The following is a 26,180-nucleotide window of genomic DNA, read 5'->3' on the forward strand; positions in this document are numbered from 1 at the left end:
AAAACATGTTAAACTTGTAGGTTATCAATGTTGCCTGTCACACATCTAACAATAATGGCCTATTCTGCCTATAGGTGCTGTTTAGAACCACTAAAAAGATTAATCGGAGAGCTGTGTTGTAAGACAAGGACACTACATTGATCAATAAGGGAGCCTGTCTTAACACAACCCTGTCCAGGGAAATAAAACTGCCAAAAGGGGGGCCCCTGACAGACAACCTTTTTTGTTCATTTTTATCTTTACGTCAGCAAAGACTGAAGGGAAACCTACTTAAGGGAAATAGATTAACAAAAACTTAACCCCTGGGTTTAAGGCATGCCCAATCTATAGTTTTACTTATGCCTGAGAGCCTACTCAGGAGATTAACATCCGTAGCAGGAGGAGAACACTCATACTGCTACATCTAGTTTTGCTAGAAGGGCAAAAAGAAGGCCATGCACCGAGCTGTAACCTATTTGGTCGGGTATACATCTTTATACTTCATCTTCAGGCCATAAAACTCCTCTGAACCGAACTTCCTAAGTTCTTATTACAGGGCGACTCATTATCGCCTTCCTCCAGTGACCCATAACTCTACCGGGCTTCAACCCTAGGAAATGGCTCTGGCATCCCTGAAAGTAAGGGGTCGAGGCTTTCTGACATGTGACATTTGCAGCCAGAACTCCTGGCCCTTCCACGGAAGAGAAGGCTGAAATACAAAAGGTGATACATGTATTATTAATATCACAAATAAAAAGAAAAAATCATAGATTGTGGACATAGCACAATAGATTTAAACAGAAAGGACACAAACATAGACAAAAATGTTGTGTATCTGAGTGTGACTAGCTAAACCAACATATCAAACATGGGAAGAGACCCAAATCTGAACCTCACAGTCTGGTTTTCTGATGTGCGGCCAATATGTAAACATTAAGACACAAACACACCTTAAATGCTGCGCATTTCTGAAGTGCAGCTAGCTAGGTCATAACTGGTAAATACAAAAAGGACGGGAACCCCCTTTTACAGTGGTGTTTTACTGATGTACAGCAAAACAAGGCCTTAAAGAGAAGACAGAAAGACCCAAACTTCTATGTTGCGTATTTATGACGAACCACCAAGTACAGTTATAAGACAATCCTTTCTGTTATGCAGTTCTATAGTGCAGTTACATAGAACCAACACAGAAAGAACACAAGCAACCTACAGCATTGGGTTTTTCTGAAGTGCCATAAGGTAAGGCAATATAAAACAGAAAGCACCAACAAGCTTCAATGTTGAGTATTTCTGCTGTGCAGCAACATAAAAACAAAGAAACAACAGACAGCCTTTACAGCTGCGATCTTTCTGGTCTACTGCAAAATAAGGCAATAACTCCACAATGAGTATCCCTGCTGCGTAGCAAAACCTCAACAGGAGGGACAGATAAGCTTAGGGTTCCCACACCCGTGCGACCCAACCTGCCACTTGGGACTGCAAGACGCCTGAGAAGTCATATACTATGGCTTCCAAAGGGTACCATTCGTGACTGTGCGACTCCAGGTCGCAGCGTATCCAGCAGTCCCTGCTTACGGAACCACAGACCTCAAGATTACACAGGTCGCAGGAAAAGCAGTTTTCAGGTTGAACAAACAAGGGGTCCCCATGCTGTGGCTCCCTGGAGGAGTGCAGCCAACAACCCCCTACTGTGTATACCTAAGAAACAGCAAGGAAGATCAATGAGAAACACCACTTACTGCTGTGCCTTTCTGATATACAGACTATAAGGCAGTAAATATAGGACATACAGGACACAAACAATGTTCAATCTTTGTGTATGTCTGATGTGTAGCATATACCAATACTGAGCAGAGATGCCATCACGCTCAATGTGTCTCCCTGCTGAGCAGCAAAAACAAAATCAGAAAAAGACAAACAACCTTCACTGTTGTGTCCTTTCTGATATGCAGCCAATAAGGCAGTAAATGTAAGACATAAAGGACAGACAACCTTCAATCTTGTATGTGTCTGATGTGCAACAATTTTGAATAGAGATAGCACATCCATATTCAAGTGATTTGGCATGCGACTCAACATGTCAAATCGCATGCCTAAAATCGGCAGCCATTGCCGTTAATAGCACTGTCTGAATCAGTACGGGCCACTTTGTGGTGCTGCACTGATTACCAATGGCAGTATGTGTACTACCCCAGGCACAGGTTCAATTTTGTATTTTCCAACAAAATCAGGACCATCCATCTTCACTGCTGCCTTTCTGATAAGCAACCAATAAGGCAGTAATACAGGACCCACAGACAGACCTCAGTCGTGTATATCTCTGATGTGCAACAATCTAACAATTCTTAATAGAGATAGCACATCCATCTTCAAGCGCTTTGGCATGCGACTCAACATGTCAAATCGCATGCCTAAAATCGGCAGCCATTGCCGTTAATAGCACTGTCTGAATCAGCACGACGCCACTTTGTGGTGCTGTACCGATTACCAAAGGCAGTATATGTACTACCCCTGGCCCAGGTTCAATTTGTACTTCTGTTATGGAGCCCGACAAATCAGGACCATCAATCTTTCCTGCTGCCTTTCTGATAAGCAACCAATAAGGCAGTAATACAGGACACAAAACCCCCACAGACAGACCTCAATCTTGTGTAGGTCTGATGTGCAGCAATATAACACTTATGAGCAGAGATGTCTTTACCAGACTCAATGATGTGCGTTTCTGCCGTGCGGCACAAAACCAGAAAGTACAGACCACCTTCCCTGTTGTATTTTTCTGATCTGTAGCCAAACAAAGCAGTACCTTTAGGACATAAAGGACACCCAACAAGCTTCAGTGCAGTGCATTTCTGATGTACAGCAATATACCCCTTATGAGCAGAGATGTCACAAATCTCAATGTGTATTTCTGCTGTGCCACCAAACACCCCAGCAAGGACAAACCTTCACTACTGAGGTCTACTGGTGAGCAGCCAAGGAGTCATGGTGTATCCCTTTATGAAATAACCAAACAGGGGCAATTTATTTCATAGGCCTAGCCTGGGCTGTAGATACTAATCCTTCACCACCAGTGAAGGAACCAATCCTAAAATGGTTGGACACCTTACTATAGTAGCTGTTGTCCTACCTTACCTCCGTAGATTGAGCAAAACGCTAGCCAGCTCATACACGGGTGGGGCTGATTAGTAACTAAAGTCTCAATGAGCCCAGCCCTAGAGACCAATTTAAGACCCCTAGAAAGGGTGGTTACCAATTTAGCCTGGAGGTAAATAGCCACCTGCAGGCCTTAAACAAGCAATCATATAGCCATCTAGCTCTTGCATATGATTGCACAGAAAATCCTTATTCAAAGGATATAGGAAAATGATTTATGGTAAATCGCTTTTAGATCTGTCACTGAGTGGACTGTAGCCCAAACCAACAAAAAGGTTTTTCTTACCCCCTGCATTAAAATATAACCACAATGTAAGAGTGGAGTGGGAGGTTGGAGCTTATGAAAAGTTACCCATAGCAAGCAACCCCCAAAAGGAGGATCTGTCACAAGGGAACCCCTACTGTGCCACACAGAAGCTTGGTCCCTGCCACATTGTTGAAGGTTAGGTCAGCTTTTAAGCATCTTGGAGCAACTTCAGATTCCTAGCAGCTGGGCTAATAGGGCCAGATAACCTAGTGCACCTGCTGAGCAAGGGAGTTTACTCCTGAATCCTTCAACCATTGCACCATTAATAATTTGTTCAGTGGTATACCTGGCCAGTAAGGAACTCTTTGTTCTACCAGGTCACCCCCTTTGCTATATTCACCCCTACTAATGTACCACAACCGGGTATGTAGGGAGAGGCTGGCAACCTACTATTGTGATAACCACAGTGTCTCTGCTATAAGAGGGAGCTGTGGCTGGTGGTTTTTAGCAGTAGCTTCTGGGCTGTTTTGTTATGCAGACCCCAGGCCCTGCACTGCACCACTCAATAAATACAGGTGGAAGGGGAAAAAAATGCTTTACCTACCTCTTTCCCATCTGAGGTGGTTTAGGCACATTCGCTCCTCTGCACCACTTGTCCACCATACAGCATCATTGATGTAAGAGGGAGCTGTGGCTGGTGTTCTTAGCAAAAGCTTCTGGGCTATTTGAATCCAGACCCCAGGGGAGATGATCTCAAATGCCCAGAAACCATCTGGCTGGGATTGGGGATTTTTGACTCACCGTTGTCGTCTTCCCCCTTTTGCCACAGCCACCGGGCTTGCTTTTCCATCCTTATGGTCCACACGCAAGGAGGATAGCCGCCAAAGTGCCCCCCCCCTCCAACTGCTGTCCCTTTAGGGAGCTGCAAGGTTAGGCTGTGTCCTGCACTGTACCAGTCAGTATATACACATGGGGGGGGGGGGGCAATGCCATACGTTCCTCATTCCCATCTGAGGTGGTTTAGGCAGACAATTACCATAGTGAATTGGTGCCTCCTCGAAAGGAGGATGTGGGCGCCTGCTCCTGCTGACTCTCAGCCTTCCCTTCTGGGTAAGAACGCGGGTCGTTCAGGCGGTGCCCTCCCCAGCAGCCCACGTGAGCTACCAGGGGCCCAGAAGTCAGGGGATACGATCCCCCTGGAAAGAACCGACGGCCAGCACCCCCGTCTGAACGGACGCCCGGACAGGTAAGGGGGGAGACAGGATAAGGGCCCCTGAAGTTCTGGGTACACCACTGTACCCAGGGGCCTTCAGCTATCAGGGGGGCTTTCCCAGTTTTTGCTGCCCCCCCTGAAGAAAGGATGGGGGAACCCCCCGGGAAGGATAAATATATCCTGCCAGACCCAGAGGCTTCCCAGGCATTTGGTCCGGCTCCCAGGGGAAGACCACCAGCCCCAGTTGGAAAAAAACAAACAGTTTCGCTGTGTAGGGAGAAACACAATCAAAAACTGAGGATCAAGGGGAAGGGTGTGGACTTAAAACAGCTGTTGATTGATTGTGTTTCCTGTCGGGAGGAGCCTCTCATCTCTCAGGTGTGCCGTCCTGGAAGATGACTTGAGAAAGAGAAAACTCTTTTTCCAGACACTCACAGAAGACAGTTTTGTCATTAAAGTGATAATATACCCAAAAAAATGACTAGCCTCAGTCAACATGCAAAGATGAAGCAAATCCACCTACATAAGTTGTACCCATTTATCTGCAGCCCTATCTCCTCAAGAGCCAAAACAAACATCACAGGCTATTTCTGAGCTTCCAGAAGTTTGATTCAATCCCCCTCATCCACACATTCGAGGTGGATGGGGGAATCCTCCCCATTGATCTATTGTATTCTGACAGCCGAAAGACTTCCCTGCTGCCAGAATACAATGACCAGTGCTGCCGGCACAGAACGAGCGGTGAAAATCTGACAGGGGGAAGTACAGAGGTTGATCGGTAGATCGCCTATTGTAAAATCACCCTGCTCGTACATGGATCGAAATTTGGCCGGTCCCTGCTGAACCAGCCAAGTTTCAATCCATGTATGGCCAGCTTAAGTACTATAGACTGGGGCAAGTACATGCCTTGTTCATTTTTCATTTCAGGGGTTTACAACCACTGTAACAGCCCTCATTTTTATAATAGACCACTATAGCAAAACATTGTATTCTATTCTGGTTACTGTAATTTTTTTTTTAATACCTGTAATGGTTATATCCAGTATATTTTTTTAAATTCACAAGCCTTTACTTATAAATTTACTGCACATTTAAATGCAGACCAAACTGTCCAGCAAAAGAACGGTACAGCTACGCTACAACTGACAACTTTCATTATTATGGTTTAAACTTTTGTACAAGAAGGAAAACACTTTCACTGTAAATACTTAAAGGGTTTGTGAAACCATTTGTAAAAGTCTATGCAGGCCCCTCTATTAGAGGCTAACATAGCATATTGTGCCAAGCATTTTTAAAAACGAGCGCTGTAAATATCGATTTCCAGCTGCCTTTTGGCCAGTCACGTGACTTGCGGCCGCTTTCCAGCTCCGACGGATGGCTTCTGTGGGAGGAGCCGTGATCTCCCTTTGACGTCAGCCGGGAGATCACGTGGCCGCTCGGCTCCACCCGCAGAAGCTCTGTCTTAGCTGTAAAGCGGCCGCGAGTCATGTGACATTCTTGAAGTCAGCTGAAAATGGGCATTTACAGCACTCATTTTTAAAAATGCTCAACACAGTGTGGTATGCCAGCCTCGGCTGGCAGTGACAATTATAGGCTTTTTTCACAATAATAGTGGCGGGGGGAGGGCTGAGCGGAGACAGAGAGGGGAAATACAGGCAGGAAGCAGGGGGGTGTGGGGGGACAGAGCAGAGCAGGCAGCCTATCACAGAGGGAGGCACAGTGATCAGGGCGGAGCAGCCTTGGTTATCGTGGTCTGTTTCAAGAGACCACACAGGAAGTGGCATATTCAGGGCTTTTTTTTTTTTTTTTTTTTACAGTTGGGGGGGGCAGATTACACAGCACAAGCACTATGCTGTTTAATCTGCTTTAAGGGACCAGAATATTCATTTTTTAACAAACACTTTAACCACTTACGAGCCGCCCGCCATCATTATGTGGCGGTACTTTGTAGTGGAATATCGTTAAGGCAGCAGCTAGCTGCCATAACCCCGGTGTCCACTTCTTCAGCGGACGGTCCGCTTTCAGATAAAAGTGGTCTCTGTGGCAGATTCGCCGCAAGATCACTTTTATTGGTAGCGGGAGGCCCCCCCCCGGTGGAGGAGATTACGTCCTCTTCCGTGTTAGGTGTGGAGCTGAGTGAGGGGGGGGAGTAAGATGGCCCCATACAATTGCAGGGCGGAAGCTACATTAAAATGTCACTTCTGCCCATAGCTCTTAAAAGGGACATTTTTTTTCCCCAAACGACTTTATCATTTTTATTGCATTTTAGTGTAAATAGGAGTTCTGAGGTCTTTTTGGCCCCAGATCTCATATTTAAGGAGGACCTGTCATGCTTTTTTTCTATTACAAGGGATGTTTACATCCCTTGTAATAGGAATAAAAAGTGAAATTTTTTTTTAAAGAACAGTGTAAGAATAAAAAACAAGTAAAATAAATAAGAAAAAAAAAAAAACACAACAATTTTTAACATGCCCCGTACCGCCGAGCTCGCGTGCAGAAGCGAATGCATACGTGAGCAACACCCGCATATGAAAACGGTGTTCAAACCACAGGTGAGGCATCACCGACCGTTAACGCAATAATTCTAGCCCTAGACCTCTAACTCAAAACATGCAACCTGTAAAATTTTTTTAAAAGTCACATATGGAGATTTTTAAGGATAAAAGTTTGTTGCCATTCCACGAGCGGGCACAATTTTGAAGCGTGACATGTTGGGTATCAATTTACTTGGCGTAACATCATCTTTCACAATATAAACAAACTGGGCTAACTTTGCTGTTGTCTTATTTTTTTTAAATTAAAAAAAAGTGTATTTTTAAAAAAAAAAGGTGCGCTTGTAAGACCGCTGCGCAAATATGTTGTGAAAGAAAATATTGCAACGACTGGCATTCTAATATATATATATATATATATATATATATATATATATATATATATATATATATATATATATATATATATATATATATATATATATATATATATATATATATATATATATATATATATATATACACACACACACATTTTTTTTTTTCAACACACTGAGGCTCGATTCACACAGGGGCAACACGACTTCAACGCGACTTTGCAACGCGACTTCAACGCGACTTCAACACGACTTGTGGATCCGACTTTCAATGAACGGGGATCCGACTTGGATCCCCGCCACTGTGTTTGGTATGAATCTTTAGGGGGAACTCCGCGCCAAATTTTAAATAAAAATCCGGCATGGGTTCCCCCCCCCCAGGAGCATACCAGGCCCTTGGGTCTGGTATGGATCTTGAGGGGAACCCCCCTACGCCAAAAAGACGGCGTGGGGGGTCCCCCCCAATCCATACCAGACCCTTATCCGAGCACGCAGCCCGGCCGGACAGGAATGGGGGTGGGGACGAGCGAGCGCCCCCCCCCCCCCCTCCTGAACCGTACCAGGCCGCATGCCCTCAACATGGGGGGGTTGGTGCCTTGGGGGAGGGGGGCGCGCTGCGGCCCCCCCACCCCAAAGCACCTTGTCCCCATGTTGATGAGGACAAGGGCCTCTTCCCGACAACCCTGGCCGTTGGTTGTCGGGGTCTGCGGACGGGGGCTTATCGGAATCCGGGAGCCCCCTTTAATAAGGGGGCCCCCAGATCCCGGCCCCCCACCCTATGTGAATGAGTATGGGGTACATCGTACCCCTACCCATTCACCTAGGGAAAAGTGTCAATTTAAAAAAAAAACACTACATAGATTTTTAAAGTATTTTATTAGACAGCTCCAGGGTCTTCTTCCGACTTCGGGGGTCTCTCCGGTTCTTCTCCGCGCTCTCCGGGTCTTCTGCCGGGCTCCTCCGCTCTCTTCTGCCGCTCTTTTGTTAAAGCGGAGGAGCCCGGTCTTCCGTCTTCTGCCCTCTTTTCTTCTGATGTTGACACGACGCTCTCTCCGGCTAGAATGCTCTCTGTGCGCTCTGCTCTGACTTATATAGGCGGTGACCCCGCCCCCTTATGCCGTCACAGTCCCTGGGCATGCTGGGACTATGACTGCATAAGGGGGCGTGGTCATTGCCCAATGACCACGCCCCTAAAACGTCACAGTCCCAGCATGCCCAGGGATTGTGACGGCATAAGGGGGCGTGGTCACCACCTATATAAGTCAGAGCGGAGCGCTCAGAGTGCATTCCAGCCCCAGAGAGCGTCGTGTCAACATCAGGAGAAAAGAGGGCAGAAGACGGAAGACCGGGCTCCTCCGCTTTAGCAAAAGAGCGGCAGAAGAGAGCGGAGGAGCCCGGCAGAAGACCCGGAGAGCGCGGAGAAGAACCGGAGAGACCCCCGAAGAGAAGAAGGCAGCAGACCGGGCTCCTCCGCTATAGCAAAAGAGCGGCAAAAGAGCAGAAAATAGCGGAGCAGCCCGGCAGAAGACCCGGAGAGCGCGGAGAAGACCCCCGAAGTCGGAAGAAGCTGTCTAATAAAATACTTTAAAAATCTATGTAGTGTTTTTTTTTTAAATTGACACTTTTTCCCTAGGTGAAGGGGTAGGGGTACGATGTACCCCATACTCATTCACATAGGGTGGGGGGCCGGGATCTGGGGGCCCCCTTATTAAAGGGGGCTCCCGGATTCCGATAAGCCCTCCGCCCGCAGACCCCGACAACCAACGGCCAGGGTTGTCGGGAAGAGGCCTTTGTCCTCATCAACATGGGGACAAGGTGCTTTGGGGTGGGGGGGCCGCACGCCCCCTCCCCCAAGGCACCAACCTCCCCATGTTGAGGGCATGCGGCCTGGTACGGTTCAGGAGGGGGGGGGCGCTCGCTCGTCCCCACCCCCATTCCTGTCCGGCAGGGCTGCGTGCTCGGATAAGGGTCTGGTATGGATTGGGGGGGACCCCCCACGCAGTCTTTTCGGCGTAGGGGGTTTCCCTCAAGGTCCATACCAGACCCAAGGGCCTGGTATGCCCCTGGAGGGGGAACCCATGCCGGATTTTTATTTAAAATTTGGCGCGGAGTTCCCCCTCAAGATCATCTGAGCACAAGTCGCATGCCGAAGTCGGATCATGCGAGACGGCGATCCGACTTCAATGATAGTCAATAGGCTGAAGTCGGATCAAAGTCGGGTCAAAGTAGTACAGGGAGTACGCTCTGAAGTCGGAGCGACCTCAGTAGTGTCTATTAAGACGCTCCCATTCACTTAAATGTGAATCTCTTTCTGGGGCGACTTGGGGCGACTTGAGGGCGTACAAGTCGGATCCCAAGTCGCCCCAGTGTGAACCGAGCCTAAAGAATAAAATTTTCTAGAAAAAAAAAAAAAATAAGTTTTTTTTAAAACCTTTTACATGCAGCTTCCCTTCCGAAGGCCCCCTAAATACACACCCGAGTCCGAATTCAGCCCAGGGATACGCACGTTTGCAGCTCCTCCTCTCCCGGCTCACAGGCTTGGCCGAGAGCAGCGTGAGCCATTGGCCCCTGCTGCTGTCAGTCAAAACCTGTGAGCAGAAAGTGGCGGGCGGGATCAAGCTAGAACGATTGTCCTTATAAGAAGCAGCTTCCTATGGTGGGCACTCAGCCGAGGGGGGGGGGGGGGGGGAGCTCTGGGCAGGGGGCCCTCCTAGAAGAGGAGGAGGATCTGGGCTGCTCTGTGCAAACCAATACACAGAGCAGGTAAGTATAACATGTTTGTTGTTTTAATGAAAAGGGAGCTTTAGTATCACTTTAAAGCTGCAACCTGTTAATTTGCCCTGAAAAAAATTTAGAACATAAATCTCTTACCTCTGGACACTGGTTTCCGCATCAAGAGAAGTTTCCATCTGATTTCTGTCCGATTCCTCCAACTCTGCAGTCACATCTTGATCCTGGTTTCCTTCTGATATCTCGAGCTTTACAGACTTCTTAGACTTTGCTGGAGTACCTGCATTTTCAGAATCTGCCTTGCTATTTGTTGCCTCTGTGATGTTCTCAGATGCCTCCTCTGCAGTTGCATCTAAATATTTGCCACTCTTCTTTTTAGATCGCTCAGCCACCGCAACATCTTCCCCATTTGGTTCTGGACTGGTATATCTTTTGAATTGTTTACATATACTACTTTCTGTCTGACTATCAACCTCCTTAGTCCTATGCTTTTTTTTCTTCTTCTTCTTTCGCTCAGAACTTTCTAAATCTGTAGTTTCATTAAATGACATGTCTTCTGTCACAGTCACTTTTTCAGAGTTTCTGACATTTGGGCTTAGGCAGCCATCTGTTCTGGACTCCCTTTCGTCACTGAATGTACTATCTGCTCCAGTAGCTCTATGCCTCTTTTTCTTTTTTCTTGCAGATTCACTTTGGAGGGCTTCTTCAGGGACAGACACTTCATCGGTATGACCGTCATACAAGCTGGGTTGGCTAGTATGATCTGTCTCTTCCACAGACACTTCCTTGTTCTTCTGCCGAGGTTTCTTAGAGGCAACCTGACACAGATTGCTTAATTCAACAGTTTGTTGGATGCCATCTCTCAAATTTTCTTTTTCCAAAATGTCATATTGGTGTCTTTTTTTCTTTTTTCTTACAGAGTTTTCCACATTATTGTCTTCACTTACAGTGACAAGGGGGGGTGTTTCTAAAACCTCTTCCTCCAGGCTTCTGGTCTCTGAGGGTCTGTGCCTCTTTTTCTTTCTTCTTGTAGATTCACTATGGAGGGCTTCTTCAGAAACAGCCACTTCATCGGAATGACCAGGACCATCATACAAGCTTGGTTGGCTAGTATGACCTGTCTCCTCCACAGATACTTTATTTCCTTTTTGCCTAGATTTCTTAGAGACAACTTGACACTGACTGTTTAGTTCAACTGTTTCTTGGATGCCATGACTCAAATTCTCTTCTTCCAAAAATGTATATTTGTGTTTTTTTTTCTTTTTTCTTACAGGATTTTCCACATCAATATCTAAATTTACTGTGACTTCTGAGGATGTTTGTTGTACGTCCTCTAAAACTTCTTCCTTCAGGCTTCTTGTCTCTGGGGGTCTATGCCGCTTTTTTTTTTTTCTTACAGAGGCACTATGGAGGACTTCTCCAGAAACAGCCACTTCATCGGAATAACCGTGACTATCATACAAGCTTCGTTGGCCAGTATGATCTGTCTCCTCTACAGCCTTCTCCACAGGCACTTCTATAGGTTTCTTTTTCTTGCTCTTTTTAGGAGACTTCCAAGTGTCAGAATTATAGTCCTGGTTTGACAACACCTGCTCTGAAGTATCCTCTTCCTCTTTAAATTTGGCAGATATGCTGCGGCTGCAAGACGGTGAGAGGTTGTCCAAGGAGCTAACGTCCATTAATGTCTCGTCATCTGTACTCCTATGTTTGTTTTTCTTCTTCTTCTTCTTCTTCTTCTTCTTCTTCTCCTCCTTTTCCCCAGACCCCTCTAACTCATGGTGTTCGGAATAAAAGACATTTTCTGAGAGTGATAGATCTCCTGGAATGATTAGCAAGACATCTATTGTTCAGCTCAGGTTTTTTTTTAAAACTCAAAACAATGCATCTTATGACTCTTTACACTGTTGATGTCAAACTAGGGTTTAAATGCATTTACAGGAGATTTCTAAACTCTTATGAATGCAAATAACAAGGCACACAGCACAGGTGTAACTGAGGGCAAAACACGGCTAAACGCATTTAGACACAATTAACCACCTTAATACAGAGCACTTTCATCCCCTCCCTGCCCAGGCCAATTTTCAGCACTGTCACAATTTGAATGGCTTTTGGGTGGTCATGCAACACGGTACCCATATGAATTTTTAATCATTTTTTTCACACAAATAGAGCTTTCTTTTGGTGGTATTTAATTACTGTTTTTTTTTATTTTATTTTTGTAAAAAAAGACCAAAAATTTTGAAAACAAAATAAGTTTTAGTTTCAGTCAGTCAATTTTGTAAATAAGTAATTTTTCTCCTTCACTGATGGGCACTGATGAGGTGGCACTTATGGGCACTGATAGGCACTAAAGGCAGCACTGACTGGCATCAATTATGGGCATGGATTTGTGGCACTGCTGGGGCTTTACTGTAATCAGGGTACTAAGGATCAGTGCCCCGATTACCTGCCCTGTTCTCCCTTGCGAGGAGATGGCGTGGAGCGGTCTCCCCGTTTTACTTACCTGGGCCCTGGAATTTCCAACGGCGAGGACGCGCTGTGTATCTCTCCAGGCTTCTCGGCACTTGATTGGAAAGATTGATAGCAGCACAGCCATTGGATCCTGCTGCTGCCAATCAAATCCAATGACGCAGGCGCCAGGGCTGAGTCTGGCATTCGTATCTATGGACGCAAATGCTGGACCCGGGAGCGCACCTGCAAGGTAACCCCCGGGAGAGCGCTTCTCCTAGGAGGTTATCTGATGTGGGGAGGAGCTGCGAGAGCTGCCGGGGGACCCCAGAAATTGAGGATCGGGGCCACTCTGTGTAAAGCGAGCTGCACAGTGGAGGCAAGTAAGATATGTTTGTTATTTAAACAAACAAAAAAAACGAAAAACCTTCTCCCCAGGCCACCTCTCCCGCCTTATACTTACCTGAACCCTACCTCGATCCAGCGATGTGCATGGGAGCAGCAGCTCACCTGTCTCTCTCCCCATAAGCTCACACAGCAGAGGGAGCCATGGGGGGGGGGGGGGTCAGCAAGGCCAAGCTGCTTTCTGACAATGTCCATTCACAGGGGTGCAGCTCCCACATAAAAAGAGGCTTGGTACTGGGGGGGCCAAGACGGCTGGCGGGGGACCCAAAGAGAAGAGGAGAATTGGGACTGCTCTGTGCAAAACCATTGTACAGAGTAGAGGTAAGTATAACATAACATGTTAGTTATAAAAAAAAACAAGCCCCTAGTATTACTTTAAGGTATACTGTACACATTCAATGACATACCTTGATGGGATGGGGGTTGGCTGCCCCAGGTACAGTGGTAGGGGCAGTAGTGGTAGTCTACAGTTATAGAGACAAACCAGGTGGAATGTGTTGGGGACAGGCTCAGTGCAGTATTTTTAGGCTGCAGCCACCCCATCCAGACTACTGTCAGACTAGGATCCACAGATATGAGACCAGCTCACCCCCCCCTAGTTTCCACTGTAACTTTTCAGAGTAGCAGCAGAGGAAGAGTTTCACTAATCACATTATTTGCCAGGGCTGTAAAGGAAGTCAGATAGGAGTGTTCTCACATCTGCAGATCCTGAGCTGTATGACACATCCTGAAAAGCGTGTGTGTCCCACCACACATTATATAACTATAGTATACAACTACACATGCTAATCGGTAAAACAATGATGTCATCACAGGGTGGTACTGTGGACAACCAAAAATACACTATTCCACGTCCTAATCATTGTCATAGAAAATCATGAGTGAAGAAGGAATGGACTTTGTAGGCATAACTATTTAAAATATTTTGGTATACAACCTTTATTATAGCGAAACAGTACAAACAGGTATAAAAACACATGCACCAAAATAAATGTGGCCATAACATCCCTAAGATTGGTATGTTACAATAACACGGCAAGTGACCCATTCAAGGCTATCCTGGTGATAAGGCTTTGAAGACCAACAAAGCCAACTCAGGGTAAGTCAATACAGCTCAATATTTGCTTAACCACTTGCTTACTGGCCACTTAAACCCCCTTCCTGCCCAGACCAATTTTCAGCTTTTAGCGCTGTCACTCTTTGAATGACAATTGCGGCGGTCATGCAATACTCTACCAAACTTTAATTTGTATCATTTTTTTCCCACAAATTGAGCTTTCTTTTGGTGGTATTTCATCACCACTGCATTTTTTTTAAATAACACAAATCAGTTTTATATTTTGTTATAAAATTTTGCAAACAGGTAGTTTTTCTTATTCATTGATGTAGGCTGATGAGGCTGCACTGATGGGCATTAATAGGTGGCACTGATGGGCACCGATAGGCTGCACTGATTGGCATTGATAGCTGGCACTGAAAGGTGGCACAGATGGGCACTGGTTAGCGTGAGAAAAAAAAAAAAACAAATTACCGATCTTCTGTTTACACTACGTGATCAGCTGTCATTGGCTGACAGCTGATCACATAGTAAGGGGCCGGTATCGGCCCTTTATTCTGATCTGTGATCACCCAAGTCTCATTGACAGGGGGAGCGCGGGGAGCATGTAAAGGGGAGGACGTTTATTGACTCCCGCAATGTAGGTCTGCACTGTAGGCATCATTTGGCTATAGCGCGGACGGTAAGGAGTTAATATCTGCTCGACTAGTTTTGCACAGCAACACGCTACTTCAGGAGCTACTTACATCTATATAGATGAAAAATACATAATATCAAACAACGATCTGTACATTAAGAGTGTGCAGATCCCGACCATAGGGTCACGATCTTGCCCGAGCCTGAACCGGCTCCATGATGTCAGCCGACAGCAGGCTTCAGCCCCCTATCTGCTGAGAACGGGTCACAGGAGTGCAGAACAGACTGTACTCCTGTGATCCACAATGAGCTTTGGCTGTACTTCTCCTTTAATGTAAAAGGCATCCTGTGAAAGAACATAATGTAAATTCTACTTTTCTGCATCTGACAATCACTATCTGCATACTGCTTCTTCTTTCGCACATTTCCATCACAAATACAGCAAATATTACCTGTTTTGCTTTTCTTTTTTTTAACATGATGATCTGCAGTCAAATAGCCGGACATTTTTTACAAAGGCGTGTCTTCATAAAGTTTCTCCCAGTCCTATGTATACGAGGACTGGACGGACACTATTAGAAAATAAAAAGAAATACATATATAATTTTATCTGTAGACAAGCATTTGTGCCTACAATTTGAATATTGCTCACATGAGCAAAGCAAAATCCAAGACACAATGTAAATGTACAATTAAAACCAAAAACTGGGGGCTCGCTCACACCATATGAATGTTCACTTGCATTGTGTTGGGCGCCCCAAGAAACAAAAAATAGCATTGGCATGGCATATCTGTGTATTGTGGTGTGCTAGAGAGCAGGCATGGTTTTAATTTTTCTACTTACAGTATATGTGCACTAGTGGATGAATACTTACGGCCCCATGTCACTACGTTGCCCTCGTATGTCAAAGACACTCCCGACCTCCTAAGAAACCTAGTGTTCCTCAGGGTTGCTTATTAGTAACCATCGATGTGGAAACCTTATATTCATCTATCCCACATGAATTAGGCCTGAAAACAATTGCTAGATTTTTTGAATGAAAGAGGACCCACCTTTGTGGGCCTTAATGGCTTCGTGCTACGACTTTTATCGGATATCCTTACAAAAAATGCTTTTTCGTTCGATGGATCCCACTTCCTCCAGGTACAGGGAGTCGCCATGGGCACATGTTGCGCACCCTCCTCCTGGACGTTCGAACCTTTTTTCCTTTGTGCTGTGATGGTTCCGCTATATAGATGACATTTTGTTACTATGGGCGGGACCATCAGCAGCACTGAATGACTTTATGACCATTTTGAGTCAGAATGATTATAATTTGAAATTCACCATGCAGTCCAGTCTGACTACTATCACATATCTAGATATTACTATTAAGATCAATGAGGAGGGCCAAATTAACACATCACTTTTACACGCGCGAAGCGCACATCCACGGCCTCTTGTCCAAAGTATTCCATTTAGTCAGTATATTCGCTTAAAACAAAACTGTTCTATAGACGCTGATTTTAAACATGAAGCAGATCTTCTTTATCAACGTCTCCTAACAAGAGGCTATACTAAAACCAGCCTTAAACTTTCAAGAAAGCTGTAGCCAGACCTAGAAATGCTCTCCTTTTACCAGAATCCAAACAAACTAGCTCAGATACAGTGAGATTCATCATCACTTACTCTGACCAACATCAAACCATACGTTCAACAATCCAAAAACACTGGCATATTTTAACAACGGATCCCACTATCCGAAAATACATAGGGCCGAGACCCGAAATTACTTTTCGGCGAGCTAGATCTATAAAAGATTGTCTGGTACGAAGCCATTACTGTAAAACCAACAATGTGTCACATTTTCCTGCAGGTCTCTTTAAATGTGGGATTTCTGCGATCTTTTATTGACAGGACCCTCGGTTCTTCTCCTGAATGGTCATACACATGTCCTACGACATCATATCACTTGCCAAACCCAAGGAGTTATTTATATCATTTTTTGTCAATGTGGAGCTTTCTATATTGGCAAAACTATTAGGTCCTTCTGGAGAAGAATCAAGGACCATGTATACAATGCCACAAATGGCCTTTTCATCACCACTATGGGCTATCATATAGCTTTCAAACATGCCTATAGCCCAATGGTGTTTAAATTCGTTGCTCTTGATACCATCTATGCAGACCCCCGTTGCAGTAACTTTGACAAAAAAGTACTCCAGCGAGAGATGCAATGGATACATAAGTTACAGGCCACAGTCTTTCCAGGCTTGAATGACATGATTAGCTTTAAACCCTTTCTCTAATGCGTATAGTTTATTGATTCATTATGCGACATGTTTGCATACAGTTCATGATTCTACATCTCCCAAATTGCTCCCCTTGCTCCCCCTTTCACCCTACCATTGGCAAAAGCTTGTTGTATATAACTCTCTCTTATAAAAGACTACATTTGTACTAAATCCACTCTTGTCTGTGTTACTTGTAATACTAATTATGTAAATTCAGTAGGGATATTTGGTACCTATATATGTAACATCCTGTATACAGAATCATCACACAACTGATTTGTTATGGGTTTGTGGCGATTTATGTTTGTTAACATATTTATTATCATCAACAATGGTACTGATGTGTGGAATATTTTTTTTTAATTTTCGTGCATCTTTGTTTTTGTTTTTAGTGATTTGTCATGTGCTGCTCACCTGTGAAGTTTGAGTCGGGGGCATTCACACAACGGGGTGTCCTTTGTTTCTTCTTGTTTAGTCACCATTATTATTTTTTTCTTTATGTGCCGTTACAATATGCTGTTTTTAGGCTAACATATCGGCATTAAATATTATACTCATCCATTTCCCTTTTGTATATGGCACTCGATTAGTCATCTACAATAGAGCAGTAGAATATTTAATATATGTTGCTTAACACAGAACTATGTTCTTTAATGGCCTCTTGAACACCACTATGGGAGCTATCTTTTTGATGGCATTGCCCTGTTGATTTTTGCTGGCGGTTTGTGGCCATACTATGTACTATTTCTATTAGTAAAGGACCGGCTCATTTTCCTACATTGCCCATAATGCTCTTTATTGTTTTCAGCATCTACGGCGCATGCGCAGAGCTCTTTGATCTCTTACGCTGCGCCGTCTAAACACAGATCTGTTCCGAGGTTTCTCCTCTCCGCTGTTAAGTTATTTACACAGGCGCAGAGAACACTATTAGTCAGCCATCCTACAACACCCATAAGGCCTAGCGGTCTCAGCCTTTTGTCATTACTGCATCACATGATGCTGTTCTGAAATCAGCTGTGATCAATGCAGATATAAAATAGCCCTCTCAGTGCAATGGATTTGTGTGCAGTGGTTTGCTGTCTCCCAGGGGCATATCTTTTTGATGAAATCCTGATTGTAAGTATATAAGCTTTTTGCTATCTTTAACAATACCATAACCCTTTATATCTTTATATATTGGTCTTGCTGTCCTTTAATCATGCACTTATTATTGTGTATTTATAGATACAGCTATAGGCTTTTGGGCTTTATTTAGCCATTAGCACTGTTGTAACTTAATAAAGGACCTGTATGATTGGACGCCTTCTGGCCCTCCTTTTTACCTCTTGTATACCAGGAATTTAATTTTTCATCTGCCCCGGCTTATGTATTCAGCGATATTATATTTAGTAAGTGTATCAACTTATTATTTTTTTGTAACTTCTTGCTGCAATATACAACCATTTCACTGAGACGGGTTGTATCTGTTCTTCCTTTTAGTTCCTAGCCTCTGAACATACTGCTCATCTTATCGTGGCTATATATGACTTTATATCCTAAACTAAGGTACCTGTTTTGGTGTTTTGTCTCTCACCCCTATATTTACAGGTGCTCAGCACATGATCTCTATTTTAAACAGTTGTGTATGTGTATCAATTGTGTTTTTAATGAAACTATCTCTTTTCAGATAGAGAAACATATTCTCTTATCTGCTTCGTCTTTGAACCCTGACTGTGACCTGAAGAAGCCTAACGGCGAAATGCGTAGACATACAAGGGCTCACTGCACTTAAGCATTAAAAAATAAAAGCATATTTTTCATGCTTTTATTCTATTTGATTGTTTTTGTATCGTTAACTTTAATAAATTTGATTGTTTATAATATGTCTCTTTTCCATTGTTTCTTAACCTAAAAAGTAGTCCTTGTTGGTAATACCAAGTATTGCCCCCCCCCCCTTCCTTTTCAATTTAACGTGGAGTTCCACTCAAAAGTGGAACTTCCACTTAACTGGCTCCACGTGGCACCTTTCAAGGGGGAGGGGAATCGGTACCTGTTTTTGCTCTCCCGGTACTGGGAGATGGGCCCGCGGCGCCATCTCTCGAAAGTTCGGTCCCCTCCTCTGAACCAATTAGAAAGAGCAGCAGGCATGCGCAATAGGGAACCAGCTGTGAAGCCGAAAGGCTAAACTACTGGGTTCCCTTAACAAAAATGGCGGCGGCTGCACCAGACAGCCGATCAGAAGATCGGCTGGGGTCCCGACCTTGCGGGCTCCCTGGACAGGCAAGTGTCCATATATTAAAAATCAGCAGCTGCAGTATTTGTAGCTGCTGACTTTTCATTTCTTGTGGGGGGGCTGGATCTCCTCTTTAACCCCTTCCCGACCATCCGCAACAGTTGTATTGCGGCAGGTTGTCTCCCCTGGGCGAACCACCGTAACTGAGCGTCGGTTTCGCCTTTTGACCACTAGGTGGCGCATGCGCAATGCCGGAGCCGATGCGCATGACCGCCGGGCACCCACGATCGCTCCACACAGACGGAACGGAGATCTGTCAATGTAAACAGACAGATCTCTGTGCTGTCAGGGGTGATGAAAGCGATCTGTTGTTCTTACCAAGTATGAACAACGATTGGTCTCCTTACCCAGTCAGTCCCCTCCCCCCCAGTTAGTATCACTCCAAAGGGAACACAATTAATCACTTGATCTCCCCCTAGTGTTAACCCCTGCCCTACCAGTGACATTTACACAGTAATCAGTGCATTTTAATAGCACTGATCGCTGTATAAATGCCAATGATCCCAAAAATGTGTCAAAAGCGTCCGATCTGTCCGTCAAAATGTCGCAGTCACGATTAAAAAAAAAAAAAATAATAATAATAAATCGCTGATCGCCGCCATTACTAGTAAAAAGAAAAATAATAAAAATGCCATAAATCTTTCCCCTATTTTGTAGATACTATAACTTTTGTGCAAACCAAATCAATATACGCTTCTTGCGATTTTTATTACCAAAAATATGTAGAAGAATATATATCAGCCTAAACTGGAGGGAAAAAAAAATGTGCTTTTTAAAAAAAAAAAAAAATTGAGGATATTTATTATAGCAAAAAGTACAAAACATTGTGTTTTTTTTTTTTTGTTTATAGTTTACGAAACATTAGATGTGGTGGCTGCATTTATTTTCTTTGGCTCCTCCCCTTTATTAAAAGCTTGAAAATACACTGACATTAAAGCAGTTGTAAAGGTTTTTTTACCTTCGTGCATTTACTCTATGCATGAAGGTAAGAGACCTTCTGTGTGCTGCTCCCCCCAACAGTCCCACCAATACCTGCCCCATCCGATAGCGATGTGAAGGAGAGCCTCAGCTGTCCCGAGGACTCCCTCTCATCGGCTGAGACAGCAGCAGGAGCCATTGGCTCCCACTGCTGCCAATCACAGCCAGTGAGCCAATAAGAAGAGAGTGGGGCAGGACCAAGCCACGGCTCTGTGTGTTTTATGGGCTCGGGAGTGAGCATGCACCAGTGCCCCCATAAGCAAGCGGCTTGCTATTGGGGAAACTGGTCAAGAGGGGGGAGGTGGGGAGCCAGGAGTGCCAGTGGGGGACCTAAGAAGAGGAGGATCAGAGCTGCTCTGTGCAAAACCGCAGCACAGAGCAGGTAAGTATAACGTGTTATTTTTTTCATTTTTTTTTTTTAAAAGCCAAACTTTTAATACCACTTGAAACTTGAGCCAAAAAAGGCTTCACAAGCATATCAGTATTGCTATGGCATTCCTATGGGCTTCACAAAGCGATCCCCCGACGTCAAAGATCGCATGCTTGATGATGTCACTGTCGTAGAGATGTCTGGCTTTCTGCCTGTCCCCCAGACGACAACATCTCTGACAAAGCGTAGGGTGGGGCCTTACGACTATGACGTCATCACGCACGTGATCTTTGAGTGACTGCCGGGGCCGCTTTGTGACGCCCATAGGAATGCCATAGTGATACCGATATGCCTGTGAAGCCTTATTTCGCTCAAGGTTAATGTGAGTGTGCTCCCAAGCTTTTAATAAATCTTTACGCTATACAGTTTAACACTATGAGAGTGCTCTTTATATCTTATTTTTTGAGCAACTCCGGTGTTCTATCTCGTACGGCGGGGCATAATAAAGAGATCAATATCTTCTGGTAAGAATTTGTAATATTCTTTGGCTGGAGCAAACCATCCGCCTTTGGAGGGATATCACGTAGCTTTCTCTCAGCACAAGGTTTTCTTCACAAGTTGTGAAGATTTTTCATCTTTTATATATGCACATCATTTGTGGACTCTATATGTGGTTTTCCACTAATCTATTGGACTCTTTGATGGAAAGGTTTTTTTTTTTTTTGCATTTTGTCATTTCTTTGGATGTATTGTGATTTCGAAAACCGAAACAGATATATATGATACAGGAGATGGTCAGAGACTGGGGACATGGTACAGGAGATGGTCAGAGACTGGGGACATGGTACAGGAGATGGTCAGAGACTGGGGACATGGTACAGGAGATGGTCAGAGACTGGGGACATGGTACAGGAGATGGTCAGAGACTGGGGACATGGTACAGGAGATGGTCAGAGACTGGGGACATGGTACAGGAGATGGTCAGAGACTGGGGACATGGTACAGGAGATGGTCAGAGACTGGGGACATGGTACAGGAGATGGTCAGAGACTGGGGACATGGTACAGGAGATGGTCAGAGACTGGGGACATGGTACAGGAGATGGTCAGAGACTGGGGACATGGTACAGGAGATGGTCAGAGACTGGGGACATGGTACAGGAGATCAATGCAGCCTCACCAGTGCCCGTCAGATGTAGTGCAGCCTGTGTCCCCAGTAGTGCAGCCTGTGTCCCCATTGCAGCCAGTGAAGGGAGAGGAGAGCCGCCGCCTGTTTGATTACAGCGCCGGGAACATCACAGCTTTCATTTCAATAGCTGTGTTCTCTGATGCGCGCCGTCACATACAGCCCCTCCCCCTTGTCCGGGCACTTTGATAGACAGGTCACCCGTCCAATGGTCCTTTTTGGGCGACCAGCTTTGCGAATTGCTATTTGCTGCGATAATCGTGGCAAAACCACACCGCATTTTAGGTGTCATTTAAAGCAGAACTCCGGGCCAACTTTTCCCAACATGTCCTTGTTGCTGATTTCCTACCTTCACGAAGTATGTCACCCATATTCTTCTGAGCTCTGTAGTTCCTCTGCAATAGGCTGAACTTTTAAAAAAACATTATTGCCTGCTGACTTCCTGTTAGTAAGACTGCTGGCTGCCAGTCCTCCCGTAACCTCAGCCAGCGGTCTGACACGCCCCCTTGTAGTTCTCTGTAAAGCAAGCAGGGAGGAAGCAGACATGCAGTGGGTGGAGGGGGTCTCATAGCCCCTGGTCTGTGCCGCCCACAGAAGTTTCCTCCTTCTCCTCCCTCGCTCCTGCCAGCAATCCACCCCCAATCCACCTCCACTGTGTCCCCGCCGCACCCCCCCCCCCCCCCAATGCTGTTTGCCCACCTGCTTTCTCAATGCAGAGCGGAGATCATCAGAAATTACTTGTATGACACAGCGGTGATCTCCCGATGTGTCAGGTATTGTATATGAGAACACCGATCGCTGATGTCCCGCCTCCCGCTGGTATTATGACTGGCAGCGCACTGTTCCTATACCAGTGGGAGATCAGTGATCGGTGTTCTCATATACAATACCTGACACAGCGGGAGATCCTTGCTGTGTCATACAAGTAATTTCTGATAATAATCCAGCTCTACACTGGTGGAACAGACATGGTGGTCCCTGAAATTCGGCACTGGTGGTAACTGACTGGTTGTTGCTGACGTGGTGGTCCCTGATTGGTGGACCATGACATGCGACACTGGTGGTCCCTGACTGGTTGCCGCTGACGTGGTGGTCCCTGACTGGTGGACCATGACATGTGACACTGGTGGTCCCTGACTGGTTGCCGCTGACGTGGTGGTCCCTGACTGGTGGACCATGACATGTGACACTGGTGGTGCCTGACAGTCCCTGACATGGTGGTCCCTGACATGCGGCACTGGTGGACACTGACACGTTAAACTGGTTTGCATTTATGAGGCTGTAACCTATCATACCATGTGTTAATGGGCAGCATGGCTTACTGGCTGAAGAATGAGGGGTGTGATTTATGTTGAAGTGGGCGAGTTCACATTTACAAGCCTAGTGTACCTCTCACATTCTCTCCAATCCCAAGGATTTATGGGAAATGTAGGCTGATTACAGTTTAGAGAGAGAGAAGAGAATTAGATGTAATCACTGTTCTAACACCTCCTCCTTGCCAGAACACAGGCTGCATTTTTTGAATCACAGAGCCGACTTCCTGAAAATTCAGACAGACATCTCTCTTAAACGGAAAGTCTTTATTCTGTTCTGTGAAAAATTTGAATAAAAATTATTGAAACATAAAATAAAGCATGTAAATACCTTTTTAGAGCTATATTCAGGCCGGTCACGTGACTCGCGTCCGCTCTACTCCTCCATTCCAGGGCTACAGCAGGAGGGAGCCGAGATCTCCCTATGACGTCAGCTGGGGAGGTCATGTGGCCGCTTAGCCCCTTCCGCTGTAGCCCTGATTCGGAGGCGTAGAGCGGCTGCGAGTCACGTGACCGGCCTGAAGATAGCTCTAAAAAGGTATTTACATGTCTCGTTTTAATAACACATTTACACAATGTGGTATGCCTAGCTATAATAGAGGGGCTGGAGGTGACCATTTCTAATATTTTATTTTATACTAATAGCAGCAGGGGAGGGGGCGGCAAAGACACAGAGCTGCCAGGCGGGGAGAGAGAGAAGAGCTGTGGATGACGGAGGAATGTAAACTGACCACGGTGATCAGGACTCAGCAGTCATGATTATCGTGGTCAGCACTGAGAGGGGAACACAGGAAGTGGCAGGATCAGGGAAGTTTTTTTTTTTACAGTTTAGAGGGGGACAGATTACACAGCACAAGCATTGTGCTGTTTAATCTGCTTTAGGGGAACAGGCTCTCTATTTTTAAGTTAACAAACGCTTAAAGTTGTAATTTTTTCCCACAATTCTTTGCAAAAATGGAGATTTTTTTTTTTTTTTTACCGGTTGTCATATTAACAGGTTATTTCTCTCACATGGCAGATGCATTCTTGCAACTACAGCCCAAAATACATTCTGCTACTCCTCCCAAGTATGGCGATACCACGTGTGAGACTTTTACACAGCCTGGCCACATACAGAGGCCCAACATGCAAGGACACCATCAGGCATTCTAGGGACATAATTTACACATCTAAATTTCCCGACTACCAATTACATTTTTTGAAGGCCCTGGAGCACCAGGACAGTGGAACGCCCACAAAATGACCTCATTTTTGAAAGAAAACACCCCAACATATATTCTATGAGGCATAATGTGTCTTTAGAACATGTCATTTTTTTTTCCACAAGTTTCCAAAAAAATGAACGCTTTTTTCCGGCACGGACGAGGATTTACTGATAAGCATTCACCGATGTGCACTATTGGACACTCACTGATAGCACTGTAGGTCACTGATGTAACTGATAAGCACTGCAGTGGAGTGGCACCGATGAGCACTCAGGATCAAACCAACTCACACAGCAGCGTGAGCTGACCCGGGCATGATCCCAGTTTGTTAAAAAAAAAAAAGTGATCAGTCACTGGACACAGCGATCACATGGTAAAGGGCCGCTGATCCCTGGGTCCCGCGGAGACAGCAATCATGGACACTTTTGGATGCGTGCCCCAGGGGGAGCATGAGAACGGGAGGATGTCATGTGACGGCCTCCCAGGACTAGCCGGCCGTGCCGTAGCCGTCATTTGGCTATAGCGCGGTTGGCAAGTGGCTAAAGTGTGATTTCAGATTGTGAGCCGAATCTCAAAGATTCTACCTGAGATCCCAAAACACTAAATATGAACGGAGCCTAAAAGGATTGAAGAGGACAAAGCCCTTCCACTGGCCTGAGTGACCCTTTAAAAAGTTCTAAGCGCCTGAGGCGGGGGGGGGGGGGGGTGTCACATGATCAGAGGGTGGTCCCACCAGTTACTAATTGTTAGCGGGGACGGCGCGCTCACCCTCTGTGCACAATCATTGGCTGCTCAGTGGCGCATATAAGCGAATTATGGGCAGTAATGCCCACCCTGTTGCCGCCACGTGTGTTATAACAGCTGTCAGATTTTAATCGCTGTCTCTGCCCCCCCCATTATCAAGATTCACCCTCTCTTTTTGTCTGGTTTACCATTGAAAGTGAAAGTAAAAAATAATCCCAAATTTTGGGTTGTCCCCAGAGTAATAATAAAGGAGAAATCCTCCAATGCGGACGCTAGTTCAGGGACTTCCTGTTCTGGCTACGGGACAGGAAGTGAAGGCAAATCGCCTCAATGGGGAACCAATTGCAAGAAACTGTACCTCAATGCACCTACATGGATAAAGCAAGGTTTGTCTTCGATTCCACATTATCCTGTTAAAGTTTTAATGCCAGACTCCGCTTTCTGCCTCCCACTGCTGGTCAGTGTGTGGAACTACAAATGACAGCTCGGTCTGCAACACATGTCTGGACACCTATCTATTTCCAGAGCCCCGGCCCTTACAGAACTTCCCTCCCCCCCTCCTCCTCGGGACAAAGCAGCGCCATCCCGATCCTCCGGCATCACACAGATCCCCTTCACACTCACCTCAGCAACACACGTGTGTACACTCCGCCCCCCCGGAAGTCATCATCACCACCCAGGTGACCGTTCACATGACGCTCTCCAGCACAACAAGCCATGCTGCTAGGTCACTTCCGGGGGGAGGAGCTCCGCAGTGCTTGTGAGAGTTGAGGGTGTGCGGGGCTGTATTCCCTGAGTGTCCCGGGTAAAGCGCGGACTGGAGGGAGAGAGGAGACAGGAGAGGGAGTTTGTCAGAGGTGTCTGCATTACTTGGCAGCAATAAACACACCTCCCAACATTGTGAGATGGGAATGAGGGACGCCTACTAGCAAAAGTATGTAGGCATAGGACACGCCCTCTGCCACACCCCCTTAAAGGAGAATTAACCAACAAAAAAGGTTAATTAAAGGGGTTGTAAAGATAAAAATTTTTTCACCTTAATGCATTCTATGCATTAAGGCGAAAAAACTTTTGACAGTGCCGCAGCCCCCCCGTTTTACTT

The 26,180-nt window shown here is 45.5% G+C and overlaps 1 protein-coding gene across 2 annotated transcripts in view; it reads right to left on the minus strand.

Moving 5' to 3' along the window:
- Positions 1-25,837, minus strand: part of TTF1 (transcription termination factor 1) — a 104,686-nt gene extending 78,849 nt beyond the window's left edge. The window contains exons 1-3 of one of the 2 annotated variants that reach the window (XM_073600528.1): positions 25,703-25,837; positions 15,190-15,309; positions 10,333-12,010 (exon numbers count right to left, since the gene is read on the minus strand). In XM_073600528.1, the coding sequence (XP_073456629.1) occupies positions 10,333-12,010; positions 15,190-15,244 (1,733 nt within the window). In that variant the 5' untranslated portion in view covers positions 15,245-15,309; positions 25,703-25,837. Of the gene's footprint in view, positions 1-10,332; positions 12,011-15,189; positions 15,310-17,425; positions 17,570-25,702 lie in introns of those variants that run through there. The other variant, XM_073600529.1, reaches the window with a different exon arrangement.
- Positions 25,838-26,180: the final 343 nt, after the last annotated feature.

The sequence above is a fragment of the Aquarana catesbeiana genome, linkage group LG09 (genome assembly GCF_042186555.1).
Source record: "Aquarana catesbeiana isolate 2022-GZ linkage group LG09, ASM4218655v1, whole genome shotgun sequence".
Lineage (NCBI taxonomy): Eukaryota > Metazoa > Chordata > Amphibia > Anura > Ranidae > Aquarana > Aquarana catesbeiana.